Source organism: Hipposideros armiger, unplaced genomic scaffold (genome assembly GCF_001890085.2).
Source record: "Hipposideros armiger isolate ML-2016 unplaced genomic scaffold, ASM189008v1 scaffold_365, whole genome shotgun sequence".
Taxonomy (NCBI): Eukaryota; Metazoa; Chordata; class Mammalia; order Chiroptera; family Hipposideridae; genus Hipposideros; species Hipposideros armiger.
Genome location: NW_017731715.1, coordinates 740,898 through 756,985, shown reverse-complemented (window position 1 = coordinate 756,985; position 16,088 = coordinate 740,898). Strand labels below are relative to the sequence as shown.

The 16,088-nt window shown below is 40.4% G+C and overlaps 1 protein-coding gene across 1 annotated transcript in view; it reads right to left on the bottom strand.

Annotated features, from left to right (window-relative positions):
* Positions 1-16,088, bottom strand: part of SLC25A13 (solute carrier family 25 member 13) — a 177,478-nt gene that overhangs the window by 128,207 nt on the left and 33,183 nt on the right. Inside the window, exon 3 of the mRNA XM_019662069.1 lies at positions 14,256-14,398. Coding sequence (XP_019517614.1) covers positions 14,256-14,398 — 143 coding nt within the window. The remainder of the gene's footprint in view (positions 1-14,255; positions 14,399-16,088) is intronic.

The window sequence follows — 16,088 nt, the reverse complement described above, 5'->3', positions numbered from 1 at the left end:
GGGATACATACTAATAAGCACAAATAGAGCTGAAAAGAAATCTTAAACTTCATTCACCATCTAATTGTCAGCAGCAGTACTGGTGTTATTTAAATATATCCTACATCTTTTATATATGTAATTACGTGAACACTGCTGGTAAACAAGACTTCTAATAAAAGAGTAAAGAGATAAATAGAAAAATCAAAGAAATAAAAATACTTTGAATTAAATTTTTTCAATTGCTTAACTCTGAATCAGAAATACCAATATGAACTGAAGACTTTTCTCCCCCCACTATCCACTGAAAAGACCTAAAAGCAATGACAACCCAAAAGTAAGAGGCACACCTAAGACCCAGGCTGTGGCCTCTAAATACAACTGTCCATTAAAAAAAATAAGGGCTCCATGCAGGAGTGGATGATTCCAGGTCTGGAGCAGGAAATACATAAAACAGCATCCTGTTTTGCCACAAAGCAAGTAACCTATCAAATATTAATGAATCCTATCAAAAAGGACTAAGGAGAAAATATAAAAGGGCTCCCACTGGCCAAAAATGAGATAAACATATTTGATTAAAACATGTATATTTAAAAAACATATGAGTTCAAAATAGTCAGTATAAAAAGGTTCCCATTCCCCCCCACACACACACGAAAACCCAACTCACTAGATCTCAAAAATTATTACAGCACCAACTCCTTATGCTGCAAATTGGCTCTAGTCAAGGAAGTAATCTGATTGACTCCTGTTTCTAACCCAGACCTCTCCCAGGAAATCTAGACCCAAACATATAAGACCCTACCTTTCCAACTGCATGTTTCATAGGCACTTCAAGATATATTTTTTAATTTAAGTATAGTTGGTATACAATATTATATTAGTTTCAGGTATACAATACAGTGATTTGACATTTATATACCTTACAATGTGACCACCACACTAAGTCTAGTAATTAGTAATCATCTGTCACCGTGTAAACTTATCACAATATTATTGATTATATTTCCCTTCACCATTTTCACCCATTCCCCCCACCTCGCTCCTTTCTGGCAACAGTTTGATCTGTTTCTATGAGTCTGTTTGACTCATTTCACTTTGCATAATATCTTCTAGGTCCATCCATGTTGTCGCAAATGGCAACATTTCATTCTTATTTTATCGCTGAGTAAATAGTCCATTGTGTACATACACCACATCTTGATCCATTCATAGGCACCTCTATATTAACAAACACATCCTACAGAACTTAGTTTTGCTTCCAAACTTATTCCTCCCCAAGAATTCCCTCTGTTGCTTAGACTGCTCTTCTCCCACCTCTCATATCAAATCTATCAAGAAAACCCCATATCTGACCACTTTTTACCATGTCTATAACTAGCTCTCGACTCCTGCCGTCTTTTGCGTTTCTTCCACTCTTGCCCACTTCATTTTAGCCTCTACAAATCAGCTAGGATGATCCTTTCAAAATTTAATTCACGTCATGTCAGTCCATGCTCAAAATTCTCCAGTGACTTCCACTACACTTGGAATAAAATTCTGTAAAATCTTTAATAAGATATAATCTGGCCCCTGGAGACCTTTGTGGCTTCTTCCACTTTCCTGCTCACCAGTCTCTAGCCAAATCGGCCTCCTTGCTGCACTTAAATATGGCAAGCACCTTGCCATCTCAGGCTCTGCATCTATTATTCCCTCTACCTAGAAAGCTCAACTCATAGACTCTAACATGGCTCACTCTCAGTGAGGTCTCTGCCCAAATGTCACATTTCAAAGAGGTCTTCCTGACCACCCTCTCGACCACGGCACCCCAGAACCCACAGTCACTCACCATCCCCTTCCCTTGCTTTAGGAGATACAGCTACCTGCCTCTATCATCCATATCTATTGGTTTACATTGTCTGTTTGCTATATAAGGACACAATATTTACGGTTTTGTTTAGAACACTACCTGGCACATTGTGGGTGCCAATAAATATTTGTTAAATAAATGAATTAATCTGAAATTAACCTAAATTTTTCAAATATCAAGGTTCTCTGTTTGTGACACAAAATCACTTTACCTTACCATATATCCATTATTATAGAGACTAAGTTATTTTACAATTTCTATGAATGTTAAACAGTTATCTTCTTTCACCTCTTACTTTTCCAGACGGAAGATCCCAAAACCTTTACATCAGATTGCGACGGAAGCCTTACCCTCAAAACTCTTCATTAAAGTCTGAGAATTTCACTCAATTTTAATAGGAAGTGACTCATTGACAATTATGCCACAATCAGTGGGAAACTTAATAGGCACTAAATCTCACGTTTTACTTCAGGAATTCCTCACAGCTTAGCACAAGACTTTTAATTTAAGCAACTGCTACATCCTGTGCCTATGACACTGACACTGATAAACAGATTTGCAAGTAGCCAGGAAACAGAGCTCACATTTGATTTTCTTTCCTTTAAAAGCTTAGACTTGAGTTTTAAACACCTATAATGTAGCTAAAGCAAAATCAGACAACCAAACAAGTGGGAGGGAACAGTATTTGCACATTTGAACATTTTCTGAGCACATGTTTTTGGAAGAGTGGAGAAGGGCTGGCCCAGTAAAGATACTGTATTTCCCCATGTATAAGACGCTCCCATGTATAAGATGCACCTTAATTTTGGGGCCCGAAATTTGAAAAAAAATGTATTACATAAAGTTATTGAACTCAAGTTTTATTCATCATAAAATTCATACAACTCCTCATCACTGTCAAAACTCCCAACTCATCTGTGTCTGATGACGAATCACTGTCTTCATATATTGTCTCGTCCTCAATTCCATCTATGGCATTTGAAATCTGCAACCACTGTATAAGACACACCCAGTTTTTAGACCCCAAATTTTTCAAAAAGGGGTGCGTCTTATACATGGGAAAACATGGTAAGTACGTACGCAATGGTGCCTCAAGGTTGAGTCTAATGGTAAAAGGGAAAAAGTGTTCCAGAAACTACTTGTAGGTTTAAAAAAAATAAAGAATGTGAGGACAGCTTTTCATAAGTCTGTGGGTGTGGATGATAGCTGGGGTAGTTCTCGTGAAGGTTTCAGATCCACCTTATGTTGGCCAAATAATTAATCTTAGAGTATAAGAATTTTGCAAAAGGCATCAGAACTTCTAAACAAAGACATTTGCACCGTTCTCATGCAAAGCTCCATTTTTAATATTCTTGATATATAGAAAGTTCCATGGTAGAGCAGGTTGGGCACAAAAGAACAAGGTCCAAATTCTAGTTCCAGAGTTTACTAGCTACATAATTTTCACTAGCTATATAATTATTTAAACTCTCTGATTCTGCACCTCCTTCTGGAAGAGAGGGGTGAAAGTACCTATTTTAAAGATTTGTTATGAGGATTAAATAAGAAAACGGGTAGAAATTTTAAGCAGTGGCTCTGGAACCCTCTACACGCTCAGTCACTATTGGCTTCCTTCATCCTTTAATCTAACCATCTAAAGAAAAACGTCAGCAGAGCCCCAATCCCACCAAATATTTTTACTCTGAAAGTTCCTCAAGTAATAAAGCTGCCCCTCCCCAGACTTCTCGGCCTCTGTAAATGTCCCTGTCTCCCAGCAGACACATTCGGGAGCCCACTGGGACTCATCACACTGCGCCCTTTATCCTGTGCATGGCGACCTCCACCAGCAGCCTAAGACACCCCCCCCCAGTTACCCCTTATCACCCACATCTAATCCCCGCGGAGCTCTGCATTTTCCCTATTCTTTCGCCACTGTGCCTTCAAGATTTCAGTTTATGATGAGCAACATCTCATCCTCAATCCCTTTGTTAAAAGAAATGCCTTTCAGAGGACTCCTCTAAATATCCCTCCGCGTTCTTGCTCTAACCAACACGTGGCTCTTCCTCGAGGTCCGTGTTTCCTCTGCAGCCCCCTTTTGAGTAGCGAGGGATCTTCCTCTGCGGCCCTGGGCTGCACCAGGCTTATGAGCAGCGTAGGTGTTCTTCATCCTCATTGCATCTTCCAGGCCATCCCCCGACCCTACTGTCCTTGCCCCCAGTTCAAATACTCAGTCACTGACTATACCACTCAGCACCCCTCCTTATTTCTGTCACACAAGCACTCCTGATTTGTGTCCCTCCCCCACCATATTTTAGCTCCTGGCTCATGGACACACTCTCCAACCCTACTCCTACCTTAATTCTCAATAGTTTCAATATACTTATCCTTCAGTATACTCATCTTTCAAATACCGAGCCTCCCAATTACTGGGTCTTTTCTCCACCCTTCCTCAGCCACCCACTCCCAAGGTCAGACTCTAGAATTCTGCCATTCCCAATAAATGCAATATGTCCTGATTCTCAATTTCATGCATCTCAGTTTTTGGCCACTATCTTCCAGTCTTCCTGCTCACTCCCTCTTATACTCCAACTTCAACAATCTTTGACCGCACTGAAACCTACCATTCGGTAAGCCTACCACCTTTTCATTGCCTCCTACTCCAGTGTCCTCTTTTCCCCCCTTATCCACAGTAAATCTACAGTCAATCATTATAATTGCTCCCTTGCATGTCCTTCACCTCCATGGCACCTCTACTCTGGATTCTTCAATAGCCAATGCCCTCAACCCTGGTTCTATCCAACATTTCCTACTCCATGCCAGGAGCTAAGCAGCTGAACTTGTCTGGAAAAGCACACAGACACACTGACTGGTCTCATTTGGAATTGCATGGCCACGAACCCTCAGGCGGGCCCTCCAGTGAGTCTTGCTCAACCATGCTGTGTTCTCTTGTCTATTCAGCCTCCTACTTCTAGATGACTATTTAGTATATGCTCCTCTCTCAAACTGCCAATACCTCAATCTGCATACTTCCTTTCATCTATTTCCCAGAGAAAAACCAAGGAATTCAGAAGAAAATGTCCCTCAAATTCCATTAGATCTATACTGCATCTCTACCCTATACTCCACTAGCCCTTCCATTTTTCTAGCTCAGTATTTCTCAAATTTTTAGAGTTCAGGACCCCTTTAGATGCTTACAAATTACTGAAGAGTCCAAAGAGCTTTTATTTATGTGGATTATGTCTATCATATTTACTATGTAAAAAATTAAAACTGATAAATTAAAAAATATTAATTCATTAAAAAATGAATAAACCTAATACATGGCCATATAAATAACATTTCTATGAAAAATATATTTTCTAAAATAAAACATAATAAGGGGAAAAGAAGCAGTTTTATGTCTTTGCAAATATCTTTAACTTAATGGAAGACAGCTGCATTCAATGTGCTGTAATACGTTGTTTTGGTTGAAGGATATGAAGGATTTCAGCCTCACACAGATTCACAGTTACATAAAACGAAGGGGTATTTTAATAGACTTTTTAGTTAATTGTGGATAGCCTATGACACAACACCAAATCCCAACAAGTAATAGTTTCTTAAAGATTAGCTGCCATGTGAAATCTGAAACTATGTCAATGAACTTTTCCCATTCTGTTACATTAAAAGCCATGGGTCTATCTTCTACTTTGAATAGATCTTTTACACATGCATGATTCTGTAATGCCATGTACTGGTCAACTGGAAAACATGTTTCCCTAGGTTATACAGATCTTCCAAATGTGGGCACATTTCACTGCACTACATTTAAAAATCACATCATTAATAGCACCACTAATTACATCAGAAAAATCTTTTAAGTATCGGGAAGCTGTCACATGAAAATTTTCATGCGTTCGAATAAGTCATTCTTTCAAATAAAAAAGGTGTTCCATGAGAAAAAAAATAAATAACTAGCTCAGCTAGCAACTCAAAACAACTGCTCAATTGCCTTCCTCCAGACACCCATCAGGGGACAGTGAGCAGTTCATTTGTACGTCCCATTTAGTCACTCAGAAGTTTAACATGACAGCTACTCAAGGGTGAGATTTAACAAAAATCATTACTTTTTACTGCTTCTTCAAGGCCATCATGAAGCGGAATTGACATCATCATCATAATCATTACTATTGCTGTTACTGGGGATGTGTGGTGGTGAGGAGAATATTGACTGCTCATCCTGTTTGGCTTGGTGGCACTGCTTTATTAGAGTTAAGGCACCATCAGCTTTACCCACCATTGCTTTTACAATCATCAGTTCAAATACAACACAGTGAAAAAGGCAGATCACATCATAACATTACCATGGAAACAGTTTTGGCTTCACGGACTCCTTGAAAAGGTCTCGGAGACCCACTGAGGGGCCCACTGACCACTCTTTGAGAACAGCTGTTCTATTAGAGATGAACTCTCCATGTCCTCATAACAGACCCTTCTCTCTCGCAGACAACACACTAGAATTGCTTCCTTTTCTCTCCTACAGTGTCAATTCTCCACTCTCCAAAGAGTCATTCCGATCAGCTTTATACATGGTGCTTTATCTCTCTGAAAAAGACCCTCTTTCACCTTCCTTCCCCCTCCAGCTATGGCCCCATTTCTCACCTTCCCTTGACAGCGTACTCTCCAACAAAGCCTGGATTGGCACGGAGGAGAAGATGGGGGTCGAGGAGGAGGGCTACCCGCATATATGAATGAGACATGAAATCAGCACCTAGTCATTAATCAACCCTTCCTGGAATTAAAAAGAAAAATAAACCCGGGCACCTGACGTTCCTAAAGGTTTTCTAATACACCCGCGACATAATACAAACCTTTTTAAGAATTCTTTTTAATTTACTCCTAGCAGACAGTGTCTAGCCACCACACTGCACGCACCCCCCTATGATTTCAGACATCAAATAGTAACACAAAGTGAGTAATGCAAAAAGAAAAGGGGGTTAATCAGGCACCTTGAGAGAAAGAAAAACTAACACTGATTCAATGAGAGCTGCTAATGAGGCTTTTTGTTTTGGTAGATTAATTTGGGAGTCTGATGACTAAGAAGAAATTTTAAGCTTCTCAGGTGACTGATGGTGATTATTATCAAGTTTCTTGTTTTTTTTTAAATAAAGAGGTGCCTTTGCTTAATTCTACAGTTTATGAATTTCATGTGTTTAACTGAAATCTGCATCCCGCCTAGAAGTGCAGGAAACTTTCCTTATTACCAAACAGAAAGACCTCCTCTTATTGATTCTGTGTTGAAGTTGACCGGTGGTGATGAGCATTTCAGACTGTGAACTGCTGATGTTTAAATACATTACCCTAATACTCTTTAAGCATTGCCAATTGTAAACCTCATTAACTCCCAGCATGCGGCCAAGGCCTGGATTTCATCGAGACAGCCTCACAAAATGAAAACAGGTATATAAAAATGATTTGATCATCAACAACATTATATGCTCTTTCACCTTGTGAAGTATTTAAAAGGCCATATTTCTTTCTATTTTTTTTTTCCCCCCTGAGAAGGATAAACAGCAACCATGGGACAGGCAGAGAACACAACTCTATTTATATAGCCACACATTTTAAAACCCTAGATTTCTCTTTTATCTTTTCTTCATCGACAACCCTTATTCCTCCTGGCTCAAAATGGACACTGTTCCAGGGCTGGTTCTATGCACTCGGAACAGAAAGGAATTTGGGGGGGGGTGCTGATTCCGTTGGTACCATTTTGATTCAACAAAATGGGTACTGATGAGGTAGTCAGTTGGACATGTCAGTTTGTCATTAAGTGATCAGAATTTCTGACACTTCCTTTTTGCAAAGAAGAGGCAAATTTTGTTTTGCATGGAGTGCAAAGAGGTTCCACACTTGGAATAGAAAACATGAGGGAGTGTGGTCAATTCGTACATGATCCTAGCAAACAGATTAGATACCAGAGCCACCCAGCACCCACTGCACACAGACAGGGGGCGGATCAGTAACAGGCAGCAAGCATCCTGAGCCCAAGAGGCCAGGCACCCAACACCTCCAGCTTACTGAGGCCGCACTTAGTCTCCCCAGGTGAGATCAGGTACTAGTGGAAACAGCATATGAGCCTGAGACCGCTCTAATAAGATATCAGTTAGTAACAGAAACAAACAAATAGAAACATGTTTGCAATGCTCAAAGGGACATCTTCACAACATTAATTTTTACCCTGTTCTTAGTACATAGCTGTGTGAACAACGTATAAAAATTACACTTAGATGATACACAAAGAAAGTTTCATTTTATTTTAAACAAAAAACTTAATAATGACAACAAAATCTGAGACGTATCAAAAACCATACAAACAAACCCAACAGCAAGCAGCGAATTCATGCTGTTCAGCTAAGGTAATAGGACCTGAGAAGCCTTTAGACACCTCGCCCCCCACCCCCACCTCCTCACCCCCACTCCCCCAGATGCTGGGACAAGCCCTCTTCACCCACAAGACGCACCAAACAAAAGATTTCCAGGCCTGGGAAACCAAAGTTTCTTCTCATCTCCCTCAAAGTACTTCACAAAATAAGTACATCCATCATTAAATGGACTAAAACAGTAAAATTTGGGTAAATCTAAACCAACAGGCAAAAGGGAGGAGTGGGGGCCACTGAAATCAAAGAACATTAACAGCAGGTATGCGGTAGCATAGGAAAGTCTTGCCAAACCCCTGACTCAAATTATCCTTTAATGGCTCGCCATTGCTCTTAGGATAAAGACCCTTAGTACTTAATATGAAGTATAAGGTCCCATACAGTCTGACCACAGCCTACCTCTCCCACCACCATGCTCCAGGCATGCCAGCTTTTGCATTTTAGCATGTGACTATGGCCTTTGCAACCACTGTTCCCTCTGTCTGCAGTGCTCTGTCCTTTGTCCCCCAATCCCCGTCACTCCCCTTCCCCAACTCCTATAGCTCAGGTGTCATCGGGAGGTCTTTGGCATGAAGCCCCCTTTATTATCGCTCACCCCATGCCTCTCTTCACGAGACTCATCACAACATCAAGTCACACTTCTTTGTGGTTCTCTGATGAACACCTGTCCGCCCCACTAAATTAGAAGCTCCGAGAGACCACGCACCGTGTTTGTCCCCTCACCAGTTATCCTCAACATACAGAACAGAGCAGGCACAGACAGGAGGTTCTCAAACAGCCGTTAATGACAGACTGGACAGCACTCTGTGAGAAGCATGGAGGGCTGACCCAAGTCTCAGCCTCAGGAAACATGAGAAATCAGCAGTGCTCCAGAAAAACACAATCCCTTTCCCGTAAGTGCATGCAGTGTACAGGTGTTTAACTTCCATGCCTAGAGTTCAGCCCAACCCTACACATAGGTGAAGCCTTCAGGAAGCGGCCGTGTCCTCACGGAGACAGTTTGCAGCAGTGTACAGGGGTCTCTGCTGAGAAAAATGCCTAGATCTAGACCAAAGCTACCATTAGAAAATACTGTTTGGGGGCATGAAGCTGGTTGGTCTTTGTCCCCAATAAATTCTTTGCTACTACAGGCTTTCTGATTCCCCAGAGAAAATAGCTACATGAGGGTACTCATGTCATATGGCTGCTATGACACATTACCACAAACGGGGTGGCTTAACACAACAGGAATTCATTCTGTCTCAGTTCTGGGGACCAGATGTCTGAAATCAAGGGGACAGCAGGGCCTGCTCCCTCCAAAGGGGAATTCTTTAGGGGAGAATCCTTCCTGCCTCTTCCAGCTTCCGGTGGCCTCAGGATTTCCCTGGCGTGTGGCCACATCACTCCAATCTCTGTGGTCACAGACTCTCACTCTTACTAGGGTTTGTGTCAAACCTCTGCCTCTTATGAGGATACTTGCGATGGCATGCAAGTCACTGACAATTCAGGGTAATCTCTTCATCTCAAAATCCTTAATTTAATCTTAACTACAAAGACACGTTTTCCAAATAAGGTCCCATTTCCCAATTCCAGAGATTATGACTTGATATCTTCAGGTAGCCATTATTTGGCCTACTACAGTGAGTAGCCTAGGATACGAACTAGACCTTCCATCCCCTCAATACTCTTGGGCTGTCATAACATAAAGGCATAAACCCTTCTTAGTAGATTTGCCTAAGTTTAGTCAACAAACGGACGTGAAGCAGAGGCCAGATACTGGAGTTATTAAATAACACAGGACCTGGTTTGTACACTCAAGAGACCACAGCTAGTGGACGGTAGCACCTACCTAAAAATGAGTATTTAATTCACCATGACCTTTGGGTCAGCACAGCTGTCATTATTTTTACATCCTCAAGTTGTCAATCTACACATAGGTTTACAAATTTTAATAAGTTATGCACTAAAATCCTTCTGGCCACGCAAGTGAGGCGATTATGCCCCCAAAGAGCATGGCCAGACGATGAATGGGGCCCACTCCAGTGCTTCCCCACTGTTTACCGTGTGTTGTGCTTCCGTGGGCCAACATGGGGATTCTGACGTGTACGTTTTTGAAGGAACAGTAGTTGAACTGGGACATGAACTTGACAAATGCAATGCTTCCAAAGAAAAGGAAAGGAAGGGGAGCTGAAGGCATTCGCAGTTTTACACTCAGAACAGGTGTATGGTTGTACCTGTTTGTGCAGGAATACTGAGGAGCTGTGTGTCAGAGTCAGGGTTAGGGACAATGGCACACGAACATCGGAATGGGCCTCGCGTAGTCTGGGGCTCAAACACTGGCCCTTTGCTACGGGCTCAGTAAGCTTAAATACCTCGGAAGTCTTCTTCAGCTTTTTCAGTCCTTTCGGAAAGAATTATCACAATACATATGATGAGCTATGAAACAGGTCTACCCTTAGACCCAGGAATCTTTCTCTTCTAATTTCTTTCTAAGAAAGCAATCTAATGGAATGGGAAAAAAATGTCATATGCATGTAAAGAGCCTCACTCCAATATTACCTATTTTAGAAAGCTAAACACTAGAACAGCTCTACAAATGCATGATCTCATAAAGCATGGCACATTAATCTGATAGAAAATGATGAAGCTATTTAACACAATTAATATAAACAGCATATAAAAATATGAAAATTGACTGATACAGTCTGAAAGATTATAAAAGAGAATTACAATTAAAATGAATTCCATTTACGAAAACTATTAATACTGGTTAGCGAATCATGGAAATATAAAATTTTCAAAATATGTGTCTCAAGGTAAGAAGATTGAGAGCAGTTTTTTTCCCTTTTGAAACGGAGTTGTTTCCTGTTAATACTGTTTTTGGAACTGGAAAAAAATAAGTTAGCCAAAGGGCAACAGATTGAGGCCATCTAATATTTTCTCTATCCCAATAAAACGCTGAGTTAAGATAATACAAAACCCGAAAGAAAATGTCAGGCTGAATGGGATTGCGAGATCATGAGAGGAGGCAGTTCAGAACACTGGAAAGGTCAAGATCTTTGGAGCCAGACAGGCCTGGGCACCTTTCGGCAGCAAATTGCATGATCACGGAAAGCCTCAGTTATCTCATCTACAAAACCGGGAAAACAAAGTCAACATTTCAAATTTGTTATAAGCTTTTGAAAAAACATACATGTTATGTTATATTGTACTATAGATGTAAAATGCTATGTTACATTGTTTCATCTAATGAACTTAGTAAGGCCATATTTTTGGAGGGCGTGTGTAAAAAGAAAGAGGCAAAGCATGGGGATGAGGAAGGAAAAGTAGATCAGAAGACATAACAATGATATAAATTAACGCCCACAAATATATTGACGCAATTAGGAAGCTAAATGCTCACTGAACGAGAGATGCAGATACAAAATAAAAGACAAAGTAAAAAATCCTGTAATGTTAAGTTTAAATATGAAACATCATTATGAGCTTTTGATTTGTAAAGTGAGCCTAGAACATCGTATTTGCCAAAAGCAAGGAGCACGCACTCGAAGGCTAAGGGTACAGGAGCCAGCTTGAAGGGACACCCACTGACCACACAGGGACAACGTTAGCATCTACGGGGATAACAGTAATAAATACATTGAATTTAACATAAATAACCCCCTGACTTTATAGTGATGTAAAAGGTTAAGAGATAAAGAAACGGGAATGGAGGTAAGAAAGCTTTTCTTTACCAAAGAATGGCAGACAATAAATAGAGAAGATAGGCTTTTAAAAAGCACCCATTTTCAAATCCCAGTGTAATGGCTGATTCAGGAAAGTATCATCATCGATATGAAAACTATTGGGTGAAAGGTTGCTGGGAAACAGGATACCCACACATTCTCAAAGCATTCTATCTACTAATGACAAAACAAAGTGGTCCCTCTACAATGAACTGTCTAGCAGACACCACCTTAACCAAGTGATCAAACTCAGCATCATCCAGGCTCGGGCAACATGCTTCCTGAGAAGCTGCAACAGGCAGTACAGAATCTTTCCTAACCTGCACCCCCAAATTTAACATGAATCCTGGCAGGCAGGAAGAAACAATCAGACAAGTCCAGAATGTGGGACCTTCAACAAAAGAACTGGGCCTGGATTTTGAAAGTCAATGTCATAAGAAAACAATGAAAGACAAGGGTCTGTGCTAGATTAAAAGAGATATAACAGCTAAATGTAATACAAAAACCTTGACTGGATCCTGGATTTAAAAAGAAAAGGCAATGAGGCATCTGAAGTGGGGGTAGGTAGAGAGATCTGATATATTTGAATATGGACTGGATATTAGATGATATCTAACATGACTTAATTCTCCTAAATATGACAATGGTACAGCGGTTATGTAGGAGAATGTTGTTATTCTTAGAAGATAAATGCTTAAGTCTCACAATGCCTGCAATTTACAGTTAAGTAGTCCAGCCACAAAAGGAAATTATGTGTGTGCGTGTTTGTGTGTAGAAAGTGTGTATGTAAAAAGAGAGCACGAAGGTAGGAAAAAATGTTAACAAATTAGTCAATCTATGTGAAGGGCATATACTGGGTGATCACTGTATTCTTCTTTCAATGTTTCTGCAGTTAAAAAAATGTTATACTATCAGGTAAGAAAAAAGTTTGATCTTAAACATTGAGTCAGATCATTTATATTGCACATGAACTCTGTCACCCTTCCTCTGAATCATGAGCACAGAGGATGTGGAAGCAACCAAATTTTCTCAAAAAAAAAAAAAAACAATCTTTGCTAGAAAAGTCTATGTTCCATCTAGCTTTTGCTTCAATGTACTAGTATGAAATATACCTCCCTCTCTCCCTGCACCACTCCAGAGAAGCCCTGAGAGGGAACGAAGGCTACTCACACATGACATTATTCTCCTACCAAGCAAAGCCCCTGCCTTGGGGTGGAGACAGAAAACAGAAGGAACCCAAATAACTGCTGCTGAAACAAAGAGAGATGGCATAATCCAGCAATCCTCCAGGATATTACAGGAAGTGTAACTGCCAATTCCCTCCCCATTCCCTTCCACTCTGCAAGACCTTCCTTTTAGAGGGGGGTTATTTCCATGCAAGATGGGAGAGCAGGTGCATAAATAAGAAAAGGGAAGTGCTGGTGGTAACTGAGAGCATGCACAGTACATCAAGGGGTGGTACCTCAAACTGATGAATATGGGAGAAGACACGTGACAAATGGAGAAAGCTCGGAGCTAGAGAATACCACCCCAGAAGAGCTGGTAACTGCAGTCTGTCAAAGTGGGGGCTGGCAACAACGAGGACAGAAAGCTGGGTCTACTACAGTTGCTGTAACAAAGGCTGGTTCCTGTAGGCTATACTTGGCTACCAGGGGACATTGGGGTTCGTATTAGCCCAAAGCTTGGAGCCCAACATTCTATACTTCATGACAAAAGCCAGCGGCAATCTCACACAGCTTGGGAAAGACTCATTTTTAAAATGTAAACAGAGAAGACTGGGAGGGGAAAAAATCCAAAGGCATTTTGCAAAATGTCCCATTTAAGCTTAATGGTTCAGTCTCTGTCTTCCGGCTTGGGCAGAACACCATTCATAGGGATTTAGAATCATATTATCCTGCCTATTACTCTAACATTTAATCACATGTTAGATTTAAAAGTTATTTGAGCAGAGAAACATTACAGAAAAGTTATGTTCTTAGAGCTATGTTGTACATTGGCTCACAATTTTTACAGTTGCCTTGAAAAATACCAATATACATACAAACACTCAGGTATATCTTCATACCACTCATCAACTACAATTGCTCTATGAAACTATAAATAGTTCTTTAAACAATGTCAAAAAATACACACATAGAATCTCAATGTGAGAAGAACACTGAAGGAAATGTTAAAGGTATTATTTCTAAAATAATGTATTAATTACAATAGGTAGACAACATACTCTTAAGAGATGGGAAGGTATATAGTGGCTTTATATTTATATTAAATCAACAGACAGCTGTTTCAAACAAAAAAATTAAATGAGATAATTAAAAATAAACATACCCATCTTTGGTCTGATCCACCACACCACTTAAAAGCTCCACGGTCTTCGGGTTAGGCTGGCTTTCTCCAAAAAGGTTCAAATATCGAGTGACGAAGTCACTGGGAGACATGAAAAATTCACCATTTTTTTCAATGCTTGCATACTGTTTAAAAAAAGAGAAGATTTTATTCTCAAAAATTATCTCATCATAAGATTAATAACTGAAAAAGCTGAACATATTCAAAGGATAAAATATCAGATATGATAACATTCTCTTCACAAAGGCAGTTATTTCCCATCACTTCAAACAAAAAGCAAAAACATAAGTTTGCCAAGTTTGACATTTATACCCGTGCGTCTCAACTGGGGACAGCTTAGCCTCACTGTCCAGCTTACAAACACCATCCCCTAAGAGCCAAGAGCATTCTAATGAGAATGAGCCGTCTCTCTATAGAACCTGCTTTTCTGGGGTGGAGTTCCCTAAGGCTGAGCTTCCTCCACTTGTGTTTATCTTGCCCACAAGGGATAGCTGGCAGTGTCTGATGGCAATTTTGATTATCATAACTTGGGGGGCAAGGATGCTACTAGCATCTAGTTGGTAGAGGCCAGGGATGCTGCTAAACATCGTACAACGCACAGAATTCGCCCTACAACAGAGTGATTTGGCCCACAATATCAATAGTGCTGAGGCTGAGCAGCTCTGGTTTACAGAAATTTGGAAAGACAACTTATGTCTTGTTCTTTGGCAATGACATAGAGCTTTTATTAAAAAGTAGCATTAATTATGAAGTCATGGATAAAAACAACCTAATTCTTTTTTTGCCCATTCCTGCTTCAAGGGCATCGATGATATTAAGAAAGGATGACAAACAGGCTGAGTCGGAAAATAAACTACTAACTGCATGGCTTCTGGTGGGATTTTATGAAAGCAGGTATGAAATGCTGCTCTAATTAGCGTCCTCTCAACTTTAGAGCAGAAATGGTCAATAAGAATTAGGCGGCATACCTAATTTCACAGCATTCCCCTAAGTCTTGCCTTTAGTGTGATACACTCCAGCTCACATAGGTGGGAACCTCCTAATTCCTGCTCCATGGAACCCCAGGGGCTGTGGGAAATGCTTAGAAACAACTTGGGGACAGAACAGTGATTTGGGGAGATGGGAGTGGGCAGGGGGTGAGGACAATGAGCGACACAAAGACAGGCATAGACGAGTGACAGAAACCAAACAGGTGGCAAAACGGTAGCCCCAGTGACTGAGCAGCACAATGAAGTGAGGTACATGATAGCATCTCCACTCCCTCTGTAACCCCAGAGGTAAGCCCAATTAAAACTGCTTTAAAAAGTCACTTGTTATTTCTACATTTTAATTCCCATGACGAATAAGCTCTTGCTTAGATGCTCAGTAACAAGCTTTGGAGTCCCTCAGGCCTAGGCTGCACGGGGCTCTGCTGCTGCTTCTTATTAGATGTATGACATCAGGTGAGTAACTAATACTTTCTGGGCCTCTGGCTCCTCACCTGTAAAATGGGGATAACAAAATTACCTGCTTCAAAAGGTTGATGCTAGAAATAAAGCAATAATCATGTAATATATTTAGCATTGCCCTACACGCAATAAGCAATTTATAAATGTTCTGTTATTACTGGGTTTTATTTAACATTTTTGTAGCATAATACAAAAGAAAAGCTCAAAGATGGCCCAATAATCCTACTATTCTTCAATGAGCATTGAATTCGGCTTTTTGGAAATGTAGAAGAATTCTATTTTGATCTTCCTAACTGAGGCAAAAGCAAGACTGAACATAAAGAAATGTCACTGTTAATTACAGTAATGCTATGATTTAGAATTACTC